The sequence below is a fragment of the Gekko japonicus genome, unplaced genomic scaffold, assembly GCF_001447785.1.
Source record: "Gekko japonicus isolate JY-2015 unplaced genomic scaffold, Gekko_japonicus_V1.1 scaffold409, whole genome shotgun sequence".
Classification (NCBI taxonomy): Eukaryota; Metazoa; Chordata; class Lepidosauria; order Squamata; family Gekkonidae; genus Gekko; species Gekko japonicus.
Genome location: NW_015161963.1, coordinates 113709 through 136687, shown reverse-complemented (window position 1 = coordinate 136687; position 22979 = coordinate 113709). Strand labels below are relative to the sequence as shown.

The window sequence follows — 22979 nt, the reverse complement described above, 5'->3', positions numbered from 1 at the left end:
GCAGGAATTTTGTTTCTGTAGTAACAGCTCAGGAAACAAACACTTCTCTAATATGAAAAAGAAAGAAATTGCCAGCGATATATTTGGATATATAGCAAATAATACCACCAGGCTCTTTAATAGCATAGCATCATCAAATGCAGGTAAGTGTTAGAGCTTTTGTTTCTAAACTCACAAGTTTTCCCCAGAGTTTCCATATCTGGTATTTGGAGGAGGGGGCCTCTCCCTTCTCCCCTGTGCCTGTTTTTTAATTGGCCTTCATATCTCTGCATGCATGCAGATACCTCAGGATAATTCACAGGTAGGTTAGGAAAAATGCCATAGCTATCACTTTGGGTTTTTTTGGAAAAAAATGTTTCTAAAATTCTGTGTATAATTCCAGCTAGTCATTACCCTTTTTGTGCTTCTGCATTCTACCCACTCAAAAATGCAGCATTTTGCACAGTCTGTCAGTAGAAGCTGCTGTTAATACTTGGTTTCACTTTGAATTTTATCTTAAGACATTGTGGTGTTGCTTTGTAATCTCCTAAAGTGGTTTTTGTGTGTCCATATTCAACGGACCAGAAATCATAATAGATTTATTATGTTTTTGAGTCCTTTGAAATACCATATAGATCCATCTCCAGGTCTTCATTTAGAACTTTGTTTTCTATAAATGTATTATTGTATAATAGTTCCAGACCAGGATAACCAATCCAGATGCTTTATCTAACTCATTTGTCTAGATTTCTTTTTTCCCCTTTTTAGTAAATGAAGAATGTTAAATATCTTGCTGGTAAAAGTGTTAAAAGTTGGCTTTCTAGAAGAGAGTAGAAGTAAGATGTATCTCTTGATAGATGATCATACTCTTGTTAAAATTTCTAGAATTCCATTACTTCCCCTTCCTCCTCCAGATGTGTTCTAAAGAGATGTATACTTTGTCAGTATGTCTGGGGAAATATTTCAGACACCAAAGGGTCAGTCCTGCAAACAGATATTTGAAAGTCATGCATAATAAGAATTGTTGATGCCTCTCTGAGCAGTTGTCTGGAGGCATTTAAAAATGTTGCTTGGGTTTCCCAGTGATCAGTGTGAGGTTCACCCAAAACATTTTGCTGCCCAAAGCTGCTGCAGTGTGCAATTCAAAGGTGAAATAGTAAAGCACACCCTGGTGTTTTCTTCTGCTAGTTTGCTAAGAGTTATAAATCTAGTCATCTTGAGGCATTTCTTCCTTGCCACAGACAGTTTGATCTAAGTATTTTATTAAGAAAAAATACATTTAATATTTCTATCCTGCATTCAAAAATAAACATAAAGTGGCTTCAAGTATTACGATGGCTGAAAGTGGTAGAGTTGGAGGAGAAGAAAAATCACTGGCAAAAATATATCCGGAAAGCAGGATGCACAGAGTTCGTAGGCAATAGACAGCTGCTGAAATAAGAGTGGAGGGTTTTGCTGGATGGGAAATTGCATAAATAATTGCTGTTAGATTCAAGCTGGGTTTTTTGTCTTAACGAATTAATCTGATAATTTTGCTAGAGATGGATGAACTACTGAAAATGTGCAAGGCTTCAGGCTGTATCCGTTAAGGCCAGTTAGCTGATTGCAGAGCTGCCCTTTGGGGACATCCTGCAAAATGATGTAACTGAATGAAAAAGAGCTGTTGAAATCAAGGTTTCTTCTTTTCCCACTTGCTGTGTTCTGGTGATTTGGTACTTAAACTGGGTTTGGGCATGACTCGTCTCTAGTTCCACAGTAGGATTGTGTTGCTGCATGTGGGAAGTGCCATTTTCAAGAGCAGAGACTCTGAAGACTTTGTTGCTGGTGCTTCTCCTTGTAAAAGAAGTAAGGGGACAGGCTCAGCCCTCTTGAGGTAAGAGATGATGAGGCAGTCTTGCAAGGCTAGGATCTATTGTCTATTTACTGTTGTGGAAGAATAGTTGTGTCAGGTGTTCTTTCTTATATAGCATATTGTGTCTTGGCATTGTTGTATAAGGGGAAAGCTTTAATTGTTCTCGTCAGTTTCATGAGCTTTATTGGGGTTATTGGTGGGACAGAATTTAATTTGTGAATTTGAATGTTCAGAGCACTTGTTAAAAAGGCATTTTTATTCTCCTGAGTGTCTAATGTTTTGTTTCAGATTCTGTAATCTTAGTCCTATTACATTGCTTATTGGATGTTTCATTGTACTGATTGCATCCACTTGTGATTTATGCTGCATAATCCAGGTTGAGTATCAATGAGAAAGGCAGATTTTAAATAATGGGCATGCAGTTCTTAGGTCTCCTTATTCCTAATCTAATACTTTGCTGCATTATATTTGTGGTTGTTTTATATTAAGGTTTTGGTGATGGGTTGATTTATTTATATTTAACTGAGCAGTTGATTAAAAGGCAGAGTACTTTTTATATCTTTACCCAAGTTGGCAGCCTAGTGTTTTACTCATGAAAAGTGAAATAGACTAAGAGAGAAATTGTTCTATCTTGGTTAATTGTCAATCATTGCTCTTGACTTTCAACTAAAATATAGGGTGACTGTTGTTACAATCAGTACATGAATATGCTGTCTTGATAACCTGAATTCTCGAAGTCTTCTGTTCAGCTTTAATGTTGCCAGGTGTGCTTTTCAGGACCTGATTAAATGAAAAAGGGATGGGCTTAAATGGAAGCCAGTTGAACAGGTGCATAAAATAGGCATGCCACTATCTTCTATTAGATCTGCTTTGGTTGGCGTAAGAGGATGGAAATTGTAATGAGCACAGACTGTTTTCTGTCACAAACCAGTTAAAACAAAAGTTGTGCTGTTGTGCAACTCCTGTTAATTTCACTGAAGGTTTAGCAGAAGCCTTTGTAAGATTGTGCTTCTATAAAACAGTGGCAGATAGGGAACAACGTTGTCCAATTGAATCTGATGCTGCTGTACTTAGATTTTACAGATGAACACTTCTGTCATTCTAACAGGAAAAATAATAATGTGAATGTTGAACACTAAAGGCTTTTGGTTACTTCTGGCATATGTTGATAAATGACCCTCTTAGCAGAATTCCCAGGTAGCTTTCTGCTACGTCTCCTTTTCTGGCTAATCAGTTACCAAAAATAATGGGCTGCCACAATGCATTTGGCCTTCCATAGGCCAGTGCAATGATAGTCCACTAAATAGGGTCTGCTCATATCCCATTGAACTGTCTTCCAGAGTTGTAGCTTTGTTCAAGACGCACCTTTGTTTCCTGTTCCTAAAGCTTATTAGCCAAAGAGGCCATCCACTGTCTCTAAGAGAAGTTTTTCTCCTTTATTAAAAAATGCTGCTGAAAGAAACTTCGTTATGTTGATGGTTAACTTTTGTAACGAGCCATTTAAAAGAAAACATATCCTTTGGATCTCAGATGTTTCATCTAAATTCCTTGTCCAAGAGATGATATATTTCTCTCTCAGTTTATTGTACAGAAGGCAGTGGAATATTACATAAACTAATGACTCTACCTCATTTGTATCATGTTTACATAAGCAATTTATAACTGATATTTTTAAGTACTATCCTGCCATTTTTGCTGTCGGAAGGGCATTACAGCATGCCAATGTAAAGATTCTTCTATATTTATGCATTGGGAAATAAAAATGTTTAGAAAGAGTAAAAGAGCATGGAAAAGACAAATATACAGTGGAGAGTGTTTTCTATTTGCGTCTCTCAGCAATAACTTCCCGTCAAAACTAGTCAGTTTCTTGTTTACTAGCTTAATAAACTTATCTCCTCTACCCTGTAGAATTGACCTAGAGCATTTCAGATGAGTCAGCTTATCTTCAATACCTAAATACCAACTCTTCCAGCTCTGTTCTTTAGCTGCTATTTTTGTAAGGGTTGGAATCTTCTCCAATTTAAAAAGGCTAGTATAAAATTTAAAAGTAGCCCTCCATGTTATGGTGAAGATACTTAACAGCCCAAGTTCCAGGAACGAAACACTTAGACATAATATTATAAGTAAATGATAGCTGGACCTAATGTGTATTAACGGGGCCTTGGAACAATGCACCTTTGTAAGTTCCAGTTCCTGATCTAGAAGGTAAACTTGACTAACTCAGGCTTGTAGCTAGTTGCCTGAGAAGAGTCATCTGGCATTGTGTTAGGGTTGCTTTCATTTTGAGCCCTAAAATTCTGTCGTGCAACTGTCCCAGCAGGGAGGAGGTTGGCTGAGTTTATTTATTTCAATTTTCTGAGCAGTTAACTCTCAGATTGGAAATTTACTCTCCCACCTACCCCCATTAACCTTCTGCTGGAGCTTACTCTCCTGGGATGGCAGGGAAAGGCAAGTTGTGGGCTGATCCAGTGCTTCAATCCACTTGCCAGTTGGGAAGGTGCCAGGGGGTGACCTTTGAGATTCTGAACGCAACCAGCTTCTTCCCACAGGAGTGGCTATAACTCATAGCCAGGCTCTGATGCCCAGTACTGGCATCTGGGCAGCCCATCCATAAGTCTTCCATTGCTGGGACTCTACGAAGCATTTTTGCTTGCAGCTTGCTGGACAGGTCACCGAACTAAAATCTTGGAATTGTTCACCAATGGCTCAGTCTGACAAGCTGAAAGTAGCAAAGCAGCTCTTAATTTTTTAATTTTTGGGTTGCAGAGTGTGTTCACTGCTGAAAGGCAAAGCTGACTGGCCTATTTCCCCTGATTCTTTATTGAAACCTACTTGGGCTTGTGTCTGGCAGGAGTAAGCTATTATGATCTCACTGGATAGGGTGAGGTATAGAAATGCTTCACTGTGAATTTTAGAGCGCATTCAAAAACTGCAACGATGAATATTTGTGGCAGAGCAAGCAGGGCTTGGTTAAAAGATGTGGACAAGAAGGCCACAAGAAAGACAGATATTTCTGTGGTTCTACTGTTGTTGATTGTAGCTGTGTGTTAAGATCAGGGTGTGCAATATTTCTCTTGTTGGCTGTAATAAAAGTGAAACAGATATAAGACTCAAAATGCTCTAATTGCATGAAAACAGCCTTTATTATTGTCTCATTCTAAGCAAAATAATATGATTGCATCCTTTAAATGAGTTGTCTTTCGTATCCTTAGATCTCAGTTGGAAAAAGTTTCTTGGCTGGGCTTGATCAGGATCCAAGAATGGCCAGCAAAGGAACTGCAGCTTCAGCCTCCATGGAGAACTCCAATACTGGTGGGACCAGTGGAAACAGCAGTAATGGGGACAGTGCCAGTCAGGATAGCACTTTTGAATGCAACATCTGTTTGGACACAGCTAAGGATGCTGTGATCAGTCTGTGTGGGCACCTCTTCTGGTTAGTGTCATTTTCTTGTTCAGCTGTCCATTCATTCAGTTAATGTTCTATTCTACACTGAAGGTTCTGAGTGGGGTATATAATAGTTAAAACTTTCCATTAAAAGGGTGGTGGGAATCCCAAAGAAACTGAATTATCCCTACACCTTTCCTATTCACCTCCAAACCAGTTACTTTAAAGGCAAGTAACAAGGTGGGTGTGTTTACTGCCTTTGTAGCAATCTGGTCTCATTTCAGAGATTGCACACTTCTTGGCCATTTATCCATCTAGTCAGTACTTTTTGCTCATCAGTGTCTCAGGCCAAGAGGTCTTTTTCAGCCCTGCTGCTTGCGATCTTGTAGATGCTGAGGACTGAACCTGGGAGTGGTAGTGGTTTGGATCCAGATTAAGTTGGCAGTTTCCTCTGATTCTTCTTTCCTGCTCCAGGACCCATCATGTTCCTCAGGGTTCCTTATCTCCCCCCTCAAGAGTAGCATTTCATAGAGATGAGTAGGTTGCAGACAGTGTGTGTGGACAGGGCAAGAAAGTTCTAGCAATGGAAAAATAAGTCTTGATTCATCCCTGGGACTTCTGCGTGCAGAGCATGTGATCTATACCTAAGTGTGGGCTCTCCTTTTTATGAATCCTAATTTGATTTGTCATTGGCCTGCTTCTCCATGACACTTTCATGGAGATCAAGGAAGTTTCATTCTCTTAGGGTGCTCTGGTGAGAAGCTACTTCAAAGCATTGCTGCAGCTGTACAAAGCCCCAGCTGTGAACAGGGGGCTTTTGAGGGCAGGCATGTTGCTGTAATTGTGTCTTATTTTTTACTTTATCTTATTTATGGGTCAGACTGCTTGAATCTAGGGCTTGGTAGCCTTTAGGCCAAACTGGAATTAATAATTTCCTGACTTGTTCCCATTTCAGAGTGTATGTCCAGCTTGGCTGTATAAATTAGGGTTTCTACTTTCCCCTCCCTATAATTACCATAGGTGTCAGCTACTCCCACTATATGGGAAGTATGAGCTTGTCAGCTAAAAGTGAAGAAGGTAGGTCAGGTGCTTAGTTGGAGAATTTAAATGTAATGGGTTGCGTAGGCAGAAGTAATTGACGTGTGGCTGTCAGTAGGATTGCTTGCTTTCTGCTCTGGCTGGTGCCATCTACTTGCTTTGTTTCTTATTGAGATACCATAACAATGGGGGAAGTCAGTACAGGATCTTCTTTTCAGTAGAATCCTGGTCTAGAATCCTGGTCTGGGGGCCAACTGTAGAGCAGCCCATGTGGTCATTTGGGACAGGAGTGTTTTCAGTGTCATCAGAGGCAGCCATGGGTTTCCTGGTAGTGTTGCAAAGGTGATCCAGGAGTTGCAACATCCTCAGACTTTTTTTTACAAGAAACCCTGGGGTGTCTGTCTTGGATCGTGAGGTGCAGCCATTGGGTGGGAAAACATCTTGGCCTGGCTCTGGCAGAATCAGTCAGCTGCCCTGGTTATTTGAAACTGTCTGTTCAGCAGCCCTCACAGTGTACCTTTTGCATTCTTACTGCAGGCTGTAATCTGGGAGGATTATAGAGGATTATACTATTGTGGAAGGTTTTGTTTTTAAAAAAGAGAGTTAACTGTGCTGGTCCCTTTGTCCTTTTCAGCTGTGTGGTCTTTATGTCAGATTGTACATTCTGAAAAAGAAGCAATTGAAAATATTTGCTGCTGCCCTTTTGAAATGTTTGGTTTATTTTAGTGTACTAGTGTAGAACCAGTACTGCTGGGGTCCACTCTTCTGTTTGTTCACATGCAGTTTCACATGTGTATTGACTGATTTTCCCCCCTTTCCTTATCCTCTTTCCCTCTCTGCTCTGCAACCAAATCACTTTGGAAATCCAAACAGCTGGCCGTGTTTACACCAGGTAAGGTTGGTTTTCTTTTACTTTGTCTTTCATCAGCTGTTCTTGCACAATCACTCCCTCAGCCCTCCCCAGGGATTCTGTCAGAAGCTGCAATATCCCTTTCCGCTCCTAAATGAACTGTGTTTAAAATTCCTCAAGGGCCACTCAATTTGCTAATGGGAGTTAACATGCAATCGTTTGCAATCTGCGTTGGAGTGGGTGGTTCTTAGCTTTTCTTTGTATGTTTCTGTAAGGAGACACAGTTAATAATAATGAGCTCAGAAGACTTAACATTAGTTCAGTAATCCTTACAGCTACCTTGTAAGGTAGGTCAGTATTACTATCCCTGTGCTGCAGATGGGGCTGAGAATGCAGGAAACTGCCTTATACTGAGCCAGGTCAATATGGTCTGCTGTGACTGGCAACTGCTCTCCAAGGTCACAGGCAGAGGTCTTTTGCATCACATACAGCCTGATCCTTTTTTAAACTGGAGGTGCCAGGGACTGAACCTGGGACATTCTGTGTACAGATAAGCTGTTCTCTCCGCACAGCCAATTTTGCACCAGGCATCTAACACACATACTAATATTATCTGTTATCATACAACTCCACTAAGCAAAGTTTGAAGCCTTCCTCCAATTGAAGAGGTTGTTTCTCTAGCACAGGAGCCACTTAAGATGGAGGATGGCTTCTTATGCTGGACGAACTTTCTACAGCCTAATGTAGGTCTCGTGTATTAAGTGCCATCAAGTTTCTTCCAACTTACAGTGACTCTATGAATTAATGATCTCCAACACGTCATATCATTAATTGTCTCGCCCAGGTCTTGCAAACTGAGGGCTGTGACTTGCTGTACTGAATCAATGTTGGGTCTTCCTCTTTTCCTGCTGCCTCCAACTTTTTCCTAGTTTTCTTGTCGTTTCTAGTGAGTCTTGTTTTCCATAATATGACAAAAGTATGATGGGCTCAGTTCAGTCATTTTAGCTTCAAGGGAGAGTTTGGAGATTATTTGGTCTAGAACCCCCTTATTTGTCTTTTTGGCGGTCCACATTATCCATAAAACTCTCCTCTGACACCACATTTTAAATGAATCAACTTTCTTCCTTGGAGATAGATCAAGATGGGTAGCTGTGTTTGTCTGTAGTGGTAGAAAAGAGCAAGAGTCCCATAGCACCTTAAAGACTCACAAAATTTGTGGCAGAGTCTGAGCTTTTGTGAGTCACTGTGCAGTTTTTCAGTCCAGCAGTGACTCATGAAAGCTCATACCCTGCCACAAATTTTGTTAGGCTTTAAGGTGCTACAGGACTCTTGGAACTTTCTTCCTGTCAACTTTCTTAATTGTCCAACTTTCACACAGTAATGGGAAATACTATGGTATGAATTTTTTTGATCTTGGCCACCAGTGACACATCCTTACATTTAAGAATCTTTTCTAGCTCCTTTGTGGCTGCCCTTCCCAGTCTCAATCTCCTTCTGATTCCTTGGGTGCGGTCTCCAGTTTGGTTGATGATGGAGCCAAGGAATAGAAAATTTCAATTTCTTCACCATCAGCCTTAAAGCTGTCTAATTCCCCTGTAGTAATTACTTTTGTCATCTTGTTGTTCAGCTGTAAGCCTGCTTTAACACTTTCTGCTTCAATCTTCATCAGTAATTGTTTCACATCTTTACTGTCTTCTGTCAGTAATGTGGTATCATCTGCATATCTCAAATTGTTAATGTTCCTTCCAGTAATTTTCATTCCACCTTCATGTAAATCGAATCCGGCCTTTTTCTTATATGTTCTACATATAGATTGAAGACATTCAGATATAAAATACATCCTAGCCTGACATCTTTGCCAACTAAAAACAGGTGTACCAGAACAATGGGATGTTGTAGCATATCCATTTCTTTTAAAACCAACCATAGCTTTTCATTATGTACACGGTCAAAAGCGTTGCTGTAATCTATGAAACACAAGTTGATTTTCATCTGAAATTCTCTCATATGCTCCAGTTACCAACATAAATTTGTAATATAATTTCTGGTACCTCTCCTTTTTTGGAATCTGGCTTGAACATCTGGCCTTTCTAGTGCCATATGTGCTAGCATTCTTTGTAAGATTTTGAGCATCGCTTTACTTGCGTGAGAAATTAATGTGATGGTCTGATAGTTGCTGCAGTCTTTGATGTCTCCTTTTTTGGACTGGGAATGCAGATGGAACATTTCCAGTCTGTAGGCCATAGTTTTGTTTTCCATATTGACATATTCCTGTTCAGATTTTAATGGACTCTGTTTCTGTGACTTGGGGTAGCTCTGTTGATATCCCATCTACTCCTGGTGATTTGTTTCTCCCAACTGATCTCAGTGCAGCTTTCACTTTACATTCTAAAACTATAGGTTCTTCTTCAAAAGTTTGTTCTTTGAAGGAATCTGTTATCCGTTCACCTCTTCTATAAAGGTCTTCAGTGTATTGGTCCCATCTTTTCTTTACTTCGTCCTGTTTGGTTAATGTATTTCCATGTTGATCTTTCACCATGCCTAGCTGTGTTTTATATTTCCCTTTGATTTCTTGGATCTTGTGGAACAGATCTCTTGTTCTTCATTTTTAGCGGTTCTTTTCTATTTCTTTACACTATTTATTACAATATCACTATTATATACATTGAACAGCTCTGGACTTTCCTTTTGCATCCGTTCACATAATATTTTAGTCCAGTTGCATCATTAAGAATACTGCTGTTCATAGTTGTCCTGTTACGTAGGATACTACTCAATATTTATATAGTATGGTTTGTCTGAGACTTTCTTTAATCTTCTTTTCCATTGGCTCTATTTATATTACTCAATATTGTTCTCATATTTATCTTTCAGTGGTTAGAGACCAGGCCGAACAGGCAAGTGTGTCCCGTATGTAAAGCAGGAATCAGCCGAGATAAAGTTATCCCACTTTACGGAAGGGGCAGTACTGGACAACAGGACCCCAGGTGAGACGCTTCAAAGTTATCACTCCTAGAAACATGGTTTCACTCACTTACATGGAACCCAGTGAATGGCATTTGCTGAAGTGATAGACATGTGGAATGGGTTGTTTCTCTGAGGTATTTACTACATCTTCAGATTCCTGTACACGTTCCTTGTTTGTCTGAACATCTTCTTGCTAGAACTAAATGCTTATTACTATTTGTAGATTAATTACAGGGCACTTATCTGCCAGAGGAACTTCAGTGAGGACATATGCAGTTTTATATAACAAGGTGTGAGCAATGGGAAAACCTTGATCTGGCACAAGAGATTTGGATGCTCTGATGTCTGCTTGGCTTTGCTCTGCCATGCTACTGCACTTGCTGCCCGTTAGACCACTGGTTTTACAATTGCATGCCAGGGAATTCTGGAGCCCCTGAGAAACTCATCAGAGGTTCCTCAATGAACTGGCTAGTAATGGCGGGCGAGTTTCCCTGACGGGTAGTTTGCTTGCCCACCAGTGGTGAGCTTCCCTAGCAGTGTGTAGTCACAGGAGTGTGTTAGGTGTATTCTTGGGCATATTCTACGGATGCAAAGTAATAGTGAAGACAACCCTGGCCAGAGTAAGTATGAATTGAGCCCTGGAACATGCCCTAGAACATCCACGGCAGAACTTAATGTGTTCAGGTGATTTGTTGTGGAAAAGCTTTCCTAAAAGTTGCCAGTTTGAAAAGTCCTGAGTTACAGCAGTGGACGTCATTTGACCGTCTTGGGTGGACTGTAAGTAATCTGGGTGCTGATCTTTATGCTGGGAGAGAGGAAGGAGCTGCTTCAGGCAGATACTGAGTTTTGTTATGGATAACGAGCTGAGAGCTGGATTATTGTGTGACTCATCTATTCTGAGTATGCTCTACCTGAAAGTACTCTGCTCTTGCGCAGCTCCTGTTGATTTCATTGGGGAAGGGTCTTGTGGATTGTTCACCAAACTGCTAAAGGAGAAGATGCCCTCTGTATTTTCTGCCCTGAACATTGACTTGCACTGCACTAGTGGCTAAGTATTTGTAGGCAGCTACTTATGAATCCATCATGAACAAAGATCCCTAGATGAGCTTCTAGTGGGGACATCTATTTCCTCCTCCTCAGGGTTGATAAGAGCTACAAGCCTATAGGCTGACCTGCTAGAGGTTAACCCAAAGAGGGTTAAAGGGGTGTGTGGCAAGGGAAAGCTAGTGAACACCTTTCCACCACTTGAGGGTGAGATGACTAGAACGTTCAAGCTCCGGGGTCCTAAGACCCAAGCAGTACCAAGCCTGTAAATTAACCAGTGCTTAACTCAGCTGAATTAATTATATCTTACAGAGAAAAAACACCACCACGACCTCAAGGGCAGAGACCTGAACCAGAAAATAGAGGGGTGAGTAGTGATTTTGCAGGCTCCTGGAGAGAGTTTTCAATTTTCTTCAGAAATACACAGCAAAACGCATGTTGCTGGTCCTTGCTGTTATGAAGGAGAATCTACAAGGAGTCCTGTGGCACCTTTAAAACCATTAAATATAAGGTTGCTGGATGAGACTACTGGTCCTTCTTGTCCAGCATCTTGTCTCACACACTGACCAATCAGTTCCTCTGGAGGGCCAACAACAGGGCATAGAGGCCAAGGCCTTTCCTGTCATTTTGTCTCTTGGCACTAGTATTCAGAGGTTTACTGCCTCTGAATGTGGATGTTCCCTTTAGTCACTGTGCCTAGTAATCACTGATAGACCTATGCTCCATGAAGCCATCTAATCCCTTTTTAAAGCCGTTAGTGCCTGTGACCATCACTACATCCTCTGCAGCAGATTCCACATTTTACTGCCACATTTTAATCACTCCTTGACTTTAATCATATTGTGACAGTAGCTTTTGTTGGCCAGAAGCAAAGCCCACTTGGTCAGGTACATCCAGAGCAATATGGGCTCTTGTGGTGGAAAGGGCAGCTGACCTATGGTAACCCTGTGAAGTTTTCAAGGAAAGAGACAGAGGTGGTTTGCCATTGGTTGTGTCTGTGTAGTAACCCTGATGTTCCTTGGGGGTCCCGCATCAAAATACTAACCAGGGCTGACCCTGCTTGGCTTTCAAGATCTGATGAGACTGGGCTAGCCTGGGCCCAGGTCAGGGCACATTCATTCATTCATTCATTCATTCATATTTATAGCCCTCCCTTCCCACAAGTGGGCTCAGGGTGGGCAACAACATGTCATCATTACAATAAAAACAATATTTTGTTAATACAATACATAATTAAAATATTAAGACACTGTCATATACATTAAAATGGTGGTCACAACCTTACAGTAGAAAGATTAACGGTTGTGAGAGGTCCTGGCCCACGGTAAGATGTAAATAATGGCCAACAGTTGTTAAATGGGTGACAAGAACCTCAGGGAGGCCATACATTGTACGTCCGCTGCCTCAGCCAAAGGCCTGCTGGAACAGCTCCGTCTTACAGGACCTACAGAATTGAAGGAGATCCCGCAGGGCCCTGATCTCAATGGGGAGCATATTCCACCAGGCAGGGGCTAGGGTGGAAAAAGCCCTGGCTCGGGTCAAGGCAGGACAGATGTTGATCCATGGAATCACCAGGAGATGTTGATCCATGGAACATAACGCTCTTCGGGGCGTATACGGGAAAAGACGGTCCCTCGGGTATGTTGGTAATAACCTTTAAAGCCTTACACGGCCCGGGAACAACGCCTTGAAGTGGATCTGGAATTCAACTGTCAACCAATGCAGTTGGCGGAGCACCTGCCAAACGTGAGCCTGCACAGGTGTTGCTGTTAGTGGGTGCGCCGCCACCACATTTTGCACCAGCTGTAATTTCCGGGTCAGCCTCAAGGGTAAGCCGGCGTAGAGCAAATTGCAGTAATCATGGCCTTTAGCACATTAAAATATTTATATTCTCCATTTTGACTAGTACAGTCCACAAGGGGGCTGATAAAGCCAGATTAATAATACATAAATACAACAAAATAAAGCTTGGCAGAAGTTGGCAAAAGTAGCCCTTTATATAAAACAGAGGCGTATCAAAAGTAGCAAACAGCCCATCTAGTTGGGAAATCCCATGTTGTCTGAAGAAAGTGGCTTGACCTGGTGTCTAGGTGCCATCTGAGACGGAGGGAAATGAATTTCCCTAGGGAGGGAGTTCATAATCTTGGCACCATTGTTGAAAAGGCCCTTTCCATGTGGCCCACCCACTGAACTTCTTGGGAGTAAACGGAGAAGGGCAACTAAGGAAGATTTTAGTGTGCTGTGGCGAGCTCTTTCTTTTTTTTAAGGGTGATGATCCAGCCTGTGCTGGTAGAATTTACTCCTGGCCACCACCCCTGATTCAGTGGTAGATCCAGGAGCATACCAAAACTGCTCAAATGGATCATAAGGGTAAGTGCAGCTGCTCCTAACCCAGGCTGTGTAGATCAGACATATTTCCAGTCCACAATATTTTTACTTTGTCTGACTTAAGCTTCATTTTATTCATTCTTGTCCAGTTCATATGTAAGCCAGATATGGTTTCAGAACCTCTGCTGCCTCCCTAGAATTGGATGGGAAGGACAGTGTTAATATCATGCTGATGATATAATATAGAGGGTTCCTCCCAGCAGTTTTATGTAGATGCTAAACAGCATAAGAGAGAATTTTGCAGCATCTGCAAGCCAAAGGCCATGGGGTGGAGTAACTGTCATGTATTAGGAGTACTCCATTGTAGTACCCAGCAGTCCCATCCAAGCAAGGTGACCCAGAAGGATTCCTTGGCCAATGGTATTGAAAGCTCCAGGGAGGAAAATCAGGGAGATACTTCCTCTTATCTGTCTCCCAGTGGAGGTACAGTGATCAAGGCAGCCTCAGTCCAAAACTGGACTGGAAGCCAAACTGATATAATTATTCAGAGCTCCTAGAGCTGTGTTACTTCCATTTGTTCCTGCACCTTACCCGAGAGTGGAATGGACTGGATGGAAGCTGTTCAGATCATAGTCTAGAGTAGGCTTCTTTAGAAGTTGCCTCAACACGGTCATTTTAACACTGAGGAGGCCAATTCCTCCTTTAAGAAGGTCGTTACTACTTTCATGAATCAGGGATTCAGTTTTTCCTTGGGCAGTTGAATTGCCCAGGAAGGACAAGGATGAAGAATTCTTGTGATGGGCATCATATATCCTAGACAGGGCTCTTTTTGTAGAAAAAGCCCAGCAGGAACTCATTAGCATAATAGGCCAAACCCAATACCAGAAACTCATTAGCATATTAGGCCACGCTCGTGCCAGCACAGCTCATTGGCACATTAGGACGCACCCCCATGTTACCAGAAGTGTGGTTATCCAGCCACACCCACCTTTTGCTTGTTATTCTGTTTACCTTGTTTGTTGTCAAAACCCAGGGCTTTTTTTGAAGCAGGAACTCCTTTGCATGTTAGGCCACACATCCTTAATGTAGCCAATCCTAATGAATTTCTGCTGTTGGGTGTGGTCTATTATGCTAATGAGTTCCTGCTGGGCGTGGCCAACTTGGGAGCCAGCCGGAACTCCATTCCTGTGCGTTCCTGCCCAAAAATAGCCCTGTCCTAGGATCATCTTCTCAAGTTGCATAGCCTGAAAAGTGCCAAAAAATAAGAGGAAGCCTCGGGTACAATCAAAGCCCTGTTTGTAGATAATGAGCCATTGAAGTCAGAATAGATGTGAATAATCTCAGCAACAAAGAGTTCAGCAAATTGGTCACTGCACCCCAGATTCCCAATTTTAGCCCCACATGGAATTGGCCCTCTAACCATACAAAACAGCTGGTGAATGCTGTTCAGATGCAGTCACAGGTGAAAAGTAACCTTTTCTAAACCCTGCATATTTCTATACCCTGCCTTATTCCAAGACTTAAAGCTGCTAACCAAAACAATCAAATAATTAGAAACTGGTATAAAAATCCCACCCTCCAACTGAACTTTCCTCATTGCCATTCTCTTCAGTAATAATCCAGCAGGAAAGATGTTATAATTATGCCAGCACCTACAGAAAGCCCTTTAAAAATAAGAAGTCACACAAGCTGTCCTAAAAGGAAACAATGTCTGCGTTTGCCACGTAGCTTCAGGTGGGCCATTCTGAGGGCTGAGGCAGCAAGTGGCCTGGCCCTCTAGTAGAGGCCAGGTGAGCAAATTGGGGGTGGGTAGGAGCAGAGAGTAGGGATTGCTGGGCAGATTGAAGATGGATCACAGGTTCGTACCAGGACAGGTAGTCCCAAATCAGAAATACAAGAATCAGCATCTTCATTTGAACCCAGAGGCAGATAGGTGACCAGCACACGTCTGATCTTCTGTCTTATCTCCCACCACTCTGTGCAGTCCTTGCAGCAGTTACTCTTGAAGGTGCCACAAGATAGTGCTTTTCCTGCTCAGACTAACATGCCTACTCCTCCAGAAGCAAAATCTGGGAAATTTAAGCCAAAGCGCTAGATAATGGAATATTAGAACAGCTATCAATTCCTTCCATTCCTTCTGATTTTGAGACCTTTTCCTCTTCCCTTTCCCTGTGCTTACGTTGATTCCCTTTAGTCCCATTAAGAAACAACTTAAAACCTCCTCTCCTCTCCTCTCCTCTCCCCTCCTCTCCTCTCCCCTCCCCTCCCCTCCCCTCATACATCAACCTATTTGCTTGTGGGAGTAGTTTGTTTTCTGCTTGTTGAATTTTAGAATGTAGATTTCTAAATTCTCTGGGCATGTGTATGCAACCACACTCTTGACTGCAGTTGGCATCGCGCCAGTGTGTTGCTAGTGATGTACTAGAATGTTTGCAAACATAAAATATGTAGGCACAGCAGCTACAAATGGTAAACTTTGCATGGCTGGGAGAGCTGGCACAGTCTGCATAATTTTTTAAGGTGCAGATGAAGTGTGTGTACGACCTGATGAAAGAGTTGCATATTTCCATGTAAGTTGGCTTGGAGCCCCCAGAGTCTGCTCGCTGTCCTCATTGCTTCAGACAAACAGCTCTGCTGAGTGTGATTAAGGAGCATTTCTCTGTTGGATAGCTGAAAGCACTCAGCAGTTCATTCTCCTTGGAGAGTTGCTGGTTTATTAAATCAGTTGCTGAACTTTTGATAGCACCTTTAGTGAGGGCCTTTTCCAAAGCTTTTTAGAAGTCCAAGTCAGTTCACCATTATCATATGTTTGTTTACACTCTCAAATAACTCCAAGAGGCTGGTGAGGCAGGACTTCCCTTCTCTGAAGCCACACTGATTCCTCCTCAATAGAACTTGGTTTCCTATAAGTTTAATTCTGTCTTTACTAATGTTTTCTGCCAAGTTATCTGAAACATATGTTATGCTAACTGGCCTGTAATTTCACCAGGTCCAGATTGCCTTTCTTCTGGTTGGCTCCATCGCTAAATGTTCCAAGGTATGGCCATTTGCATGGCCATGGCCGTCTTTGCCACAATCTGAACTTGCTTTTACCTGGTCAGTGTGAGTGTAACCGAAGACAGCCCTTTTTGAGATCTTTTTCCCTTTGGCTTCCTGCCCTTCCGCCCCAATCTTAAAATATCCCTGAAAGTTCTGATCTGGTAAACAATAGTATATCTTCAGTATTCAGTTATGCCTCAGGTGTGGAATTTTGACCCATGAGTCTATAGCAGATCCTTGCAAGTCCTGTCTACATCCTCCTTTCCTCTTTCAACTTCTCCAGGTCAGCCTTGGCCACAAGGGAATTAAAAGTTAACTCTTTCAAGGTAGATTGAATCTACTCTGTAGTTTTCAAGTTAATTCTTACAAGTCTAGCTTAGATCCAGGTTAAACTGCTACAGATTTGTTTAAACTGCTACAGCAGAATTAAGGGGTTGTTAAAGTTGCTACAGAAATTCTTTTCAGTCCTAAATTCCCACTGTTCTTTCTTGGTTTAGCACTTGTTCTAGCGCTTACCTTCTTGCACAGTTGTTCAGCTCACCATCTCTCTACATTTTCCCAGCCCCTTTACCACGTGCTGTGATGCCTTGTTGCTGGGTCTTGGAATGAGATAAGGCCAGAGCAGTAGACTAGAGCTGCAGTGGTCAGCATTTTCTGTGAATGGGAAATGGAGTCTCACAGGAGCTTTTAATGATTGTTCTTACATGTTTCCTGGTGGGTATCATTGACTGGCCAAGGGCCACTCTTTGCTGCTCATAGTTTGTAATAGGACCAAGTCTAGCATTGTCAATGTGACTGTGTAAAAGATTTAACGTTTTTCTCATTGTTTTTTCTTTCTTTCTTTCAAGGGTTTCCAGGGATTTGGATTTGGTGATGGAGGTTTCCAAATGTCGTTTGGAATTGGGGCATTTCCTTTTGGTATATTTGCTACAGCGTTCAACATAAATGATGGTCGGCCTCCCCCAGGTACAGAGCATCTTAACTTTTCAGAAGACCCCACTGGAGAAAAACACTTTACCCCGCCTTTAACTCTGGCTTCTGTGATAATGACCCTGTCCAAAATAAGACTAGGAAGGATTATCTCAAAAACTGGGGTTGATTGGTTCTGCTAACTTTGCCTCTTGTGTAAGTGAGGATCTTAATATTTTAGAACCTTTGGCATTAAAGCAAGAAGTTTTTCTATTTTACAAGCTCCCGTGACATGAGTGTCCTTTTAAGAAAGCATGAACTGAGAACAAAACTTTCTGTGCTTGACAGTTCTCCAATGCAGTAATCCATGCAGTGATTGATTTCAGTATTCCATACTGAATAAAAGCTGTTGAGTCAGTTATGGTGGCCCCATCCTGAAGAGTTCTGAGCAGGCTTTTGAGAGCTCTGCCTCCTTGTGTGTGTGAGCTAAGCTCTTTGACAGAATCTGTATTTGGGAAGATTCAATGTGTATTTCACATGTAGTTGTCTGTGTATTGGGGTGGATCCAACTGTCTAGCAGCCTAAGAAAGAACCACTTGAGCTGGAGGAAGGATTCAAACTTTGCTCAATGGAGTGGTAGAATAAGGCTGGGATTAGGGTTGCCAGGTCCGTCGGATGAGCAGTTGGGGGACGGGGGTCACTTACCAAGAGTGGGGAGGGAAGAAGCCGGAAAGAAGTGCAATGGCATAGGCATGTTGGGGACGACATGCCTATGTTACCTGTGATGTAGGGATTCTGGGGGCAGTGCTCTGGTTTGTGGGCAAAACCTCTATGGTAGAATTAGCTTCTTACTGTAGAGTTTTGTCCAAAAAACACAGCATCCCCTTCCCCCTGACATCACCAATGTGCCTACCTCGCTTCTAGGTGATGTGGGCACGTCGCATTTATTTTTGGTTTCTTGCCTGTTGGGAGGGGGGTAATTTCCCTGGTTTCTGATAGCCCTGAAGCAAGGGGGGGGCCCTTCAAACCGGGGGATCCCCCACCTCCTACTGGGGACTGGCAGCCCTTGCTGGGATACACCCCAAATAAATTTCCTGAAATCTTCACTGAGGAGCAGCTGTGGCTCAGTGCTAGAACACCTGGTTTGCATGCAGACTCAGTTATCTGACGCCTTGAGGTAAAGCATACTGGGTAACAGATGCTGGGGAAAAACCTTTCTTTGCCTGATGTTCTGAAAGCTTCTCCTGGTCACAGTAGACAGTACTGAACTAGATGGACCTAAGGTCTAACACAATATAAGGCAAATATGTTTGCATTCAAAGCATACCCGAAAATCCACTGGGGTTGTACCTCTTTGGAGTCATTTTTACTGTCTGCTATGTGGCTATTTCAAGTGAAAGATCTTTTTGGCTGTTTAACTTAGATCAAGGTTTTTTTTTAGTTTTTCTCAAAAGAATAGTGTGAGTGCTTACCTTTATCTGGAATATTTGATCTAATTAAAAACAAATTTATTAGCTGTTTTGCTTTTTTTCTGATTACTCTGCCATCTTAACTGAAAGTCAGAATTTTTATTTCTTGAAGAGTTAGGGGAGTCTTTGCTAATGAAAAAAAGCAGTACATTGGTTAGTTCTGTGCTTTTGTCTCTGACCCTGGAAATCCACTGCATTCAGTTTGTGTTTGCTAGAGATGAGAGGATAACGGCTGTTTCCTTCCAATTTTCCAGCTGCTCCAGGGACTCCCCAGTATGTGGATGAACAGTTCCTGTCTCGTCTTTTCCTGTTTGTGGCTCTGGTGATCATGTTCTGGCTCTTGATTGCTTAACTTTGCTCCGTGTGCTGTATTGTACAATGGTTTGCGGGGCTCTGAGCTAGTTACAGACTGCTGCCTCCCCTTGGTCAACTGTAAACCTCTTGGTGTCTGGTTCCATAGATAATGGCGGGATCCTGGTAGCCATGGTGTTGCAACGTGAGGAAGGAATCTCGCTTATTGCACCAAAGTTATGGAATTAAAGATCTGTTTAAAAGCATTCTCAAGTTCCACCATGTCTCACACAAAAGGTACCTGGCTGCAATAATGAACCCAGCTTTGAACTTCCATGCTCCTGAGAGGGAGCATTCTTTGACATTTGTGTGCCAATAAACTAGAGCAGGTGCTGACCCAGGAGGGAGAGTGGGTGGCAGGCATTACATGGAAACTTTAGCAGTGTATGCCATGGAAGAGGGAGACACACACACTGGGACCCAGTTCCATGCATTCATCAAAGTACCACTTGCTCCAGGTAATCTCTTCTCATCGTAAATGGATTGGTGGAGAACATCTGGTGGAAGATAGTATCACCTCAGAGATGTTCTGTTCCTGCTGTTACCATCCCTCTTGAAGATGACTTTAAAGCCAAGAGCATCAGAGATTTTTTTCAGTCATAAAACTGGAATACCTTCATTTTCTGGAGCCAGATGGGACACGTTCTCTCATCTCAGGGTTTGGGTGGAACTATTGGACACTAGAGGGGCCACTCAGTGGTTGTCACTCAGCATACTTCCTTATCAGAAAAGCAGTGTTGTTTTCCTAAAGTTTGTATAGCAGCCTACGACTCTTTATTTGGGACTGACACAATTCTGGCTATTGTGGTTTATTGTACTCATTCCTCTTTCCTGAGATGTATTCAGATTCCCCCCACACACACACACACACATTTTGATGTGGCTGAGTTAGGAGGAGTGGAAGACAATCCCTGTTTTTTACTCTGCCCCCCTGCCCTGCCACTGAAGTGATTATAAGTTTTGGTAGTACAAGAAGAAGCATTGTTCTCAATCATTGTTTGTGTGTAGAAGCTCCTTGCTGATGGCTCTTAGCACGCGAGCTTGTCCAAATTGCCAAAGGTATTCCTTTGAAGGTTAGGCACAATCCAACAGGATGCTTTTCTGTGCATGTCCTGATGAAATGAAGGGGAGAGTTTTCTGCTGGATAGTGCCCGAGAGAGGGCTATTCTGAGAACTGTATATAGAAGGATTTCTTCTCTGGGGGAGGGTGAGAGGAAAAAGAAGGATATCAAGCTTTACAAAGTGTTGCTGCTGAAATTCTGGATCCATGAGACCTAAACATATAAGGGATTCCTCAGTTTGGGGACCTCTGACTTTCTTGTAAATAGAAGGATGTCTTTAAAAGACTTCTGGTCTTTTAATTTTGCATTGCTTTTGATTTTCCCTCTGTTTGTTTACAAGCAGAGACTAGTGGCAATTATTAAGGGTTTCCATAACAAATTGTGATTACAACATTGAGTGGATTAAATTTCTGTGGGGGGAGTGTTTTTCTCAGGTTTAATGCTGTGCCTGGGAGGATGAGCTTGGAAGTATCATATTATGGAAACATATCAGTACGCCTTTTCCCAAAATAATAGAAGGGGGTTGAGATTTGCCCCCCCCCAGACACCTGGAAAGCCTGGCCAGTAGAACATCATCTGAGCATTAGGTAATCCTTCAGGTTTCCTCATGTGCAATAGAAGCAATTTGTGTGATACTCTGAAGAAGTAGTCATGCTAGGAGCTTTCCCCTCCTTTTATGTTAAAAAGTCTTCTATTATTACTTCCAAAAGGGGTTCAAAGGGATGGGTGTGTTTCTAAAACAGGGATTCTTCCAAACTAAGCTGCTATAAACCGGTGTCCTCACAGATCCTATGTAGGGCTTGGATTAATTTTTCTAGGGGAGACGACAGCACCACCTATTGTTAATAAGGGAAAATTAAGTTGTATTGCTGCATACCATAGGGATTTCTGATATTTCCTTTCTCCTTTTACTGCTTGGGGGAAATTGAACACTGTGGAAATGAAACTGTACTTCCAAAAGCAATCTTGTAAATGGTTTAGTGAAGGTCATGATCGAAAACTTAAATTTATTGTAAAAAAAAAAAAGAATGTGAAAGGTTCTGTTGTGGATTTAAATGGTATTGAAGCAGGCATAAGTGGCTTGGGATTCTTTTAAAATGTAGTGTTGCTGTCTGTGCAGAGAGGGGTATATAGATGGAGGAGACTGCAGAGAGCCTTACTGATCCGAAGAGTGTTGTTGTGATGCTAACCAGATCAGGCTGTCAGTGGTCTCCCTGTTTTGGAAGAAGAAGAGGAGATTGGATTTATACCCCGCCCTTCACTACCCAAAGGTGTCTCAGAGCAGCTTACAAACTCCTTTCCCTTCCCCTCCCCACAACAGACACACTGTGAGGTGGGTGGGGCTGAGAGAGAGCTCTGACAGAAAGGGCTCTTTTTTAAGAACAGCTCTTATCAGAGCTACGACTTGCCCAAGGTCATCCAGCCAGGTGCAAGTGGAGGAGTGGGGAATCAAACCCGGTTCTCCCAGATTAGAGTCCATGCACTTAACCACTACACCAAACTGGCTCTCTTTTTATGAATAAATCAGGTGTCATGTAGCCCCTTGAAAGGTTAACAGATGAATGGTTCTGGAAACGTTCATGGAATTGAGCCTCTTTTAGGTTCTTTCTGCCCAAGTGAGCTCTAGGCCATAAAGGTGCTACTGTCACTGTTCACACTGAAAAACGGCACCAAAGCCTGCTGTTCTGTTTGAAGCAGGCCGTTAGAACATTTATCATGCTTTACTGGTGATTTGGAGCAGTCTTTGAATTTCTGCTTTGTCTTGCCTCTTTTTTTTTTTTTGGCATTTTATTAGCGCTCTCCTGATGTTCCTCACCCCACCCCAAATCATGTATTCAGATTGCACATAGCCTCTGGCTGGCAACCGATGACACCATTGTTATTCACTAATTTTCACTGTTGTGAAAGTAATTTAGAATAAAAACGTTTTTACATTATCTCATGTGTAAGTGAAGTTTTTTGTTCATTTCTCTGGCCGCCAGTGTGAGTGCAGGTGGGTCCTTAGGCAGGCTGCAGCTGTGCGTGCTAAAAAGGGTAATATTTGGTGTCTGTATTACTAGCATATGCTTTGTATCTGGGTGCCTGTCCTCCACAGGAAAAAAAACACTTCCACAAAACAGAATGTTACAACACTTCCACAAAACAGAATGTTATTTTCCTTTCTACTCATCAGTTATGATTCTGGGAAAAGCCAGCCATAGATTTTTGTGATTAATGTGTTGGGGGAAGGAAATGCGAGTTCAAACCCCTGTTCTCCTATGAAGCTTACAAGGTGACCTTGGACTAGTTCCCCCCCCCCTCAAACTAGCACTTTAAACCTGCTTCACAGGGTTGTCATGGGAATAAAATGGGAAGGGAGCAAGAATTTCGACGGGATGGCTGTGTGAGTCTTTTGCAGCAACAATAGACAAAAGTCTTGTGGTGCCTTGAAGACTAACATTTCATTCCATCCATCATCAGCTTCTATGGACTAGATATCACTGGTTGTGGGGGATTTCAACATCCATGCCAAGGGTGCCTTGTCTGGTGCAGCTCAGGACTTCATAGCCATCATGCTGGCCACGGGGCTATCCCAAAATGTCATTGGCCCAACACATATGCTTGATCTGCTGTTCTCTGCTGACAATGAGGTAGCGATCTGGGGACAGGGATAATTCAATTCTTCTTTGTTCATGGTAGAACACTCACTGCATGCTAAGGCAGAGTC

General features: G+C 42.3%; 1 protein-coding gene across 3 annotated transcripts in view; it reads left to right on the top strand.

Moving 5' to 3' along the window:
• Positions 1-21551, top strand: part of RNF185 (ring finger protein 185) — a 22347-nt gene extending 796 nt beyond the window's left edge. For 2 of the 3 annotated variants that reach the window (XM_015429593.1, XM_015429592.1), the window contains exons 2-7: positions 5044-5264; positions 7128-7146; positions 9979-10091; positions 11428-11482; positions 17331-17448; positions 19115-21551. In XM_015429593.1, the coding sequence (XP_015285079.1) occupies positions 5092-5264; positions 7128-7146; positions 9979-10091; positions 11428-11482; positions 17331-17448; positions 19115-19212 (576 nt within the window). In that variant the 5' untranslated portion in view covers positions 5044-5091 and the 3' untranslated portion in view covers positions 19213-21551. Of the gene's footprint in view, positions 1-16; positions 144-5043; positions 5265-7127; positions 7147-9978; positions 10092-11427; positions 11483-17330; positions 17449-19114 lie in introns of those variants that run through there. The other variant, XM_015429591.1, reaches the window with a different exon arrangement.
• Positions 21552-22979: the final 1428 nt, after the last annotated feature.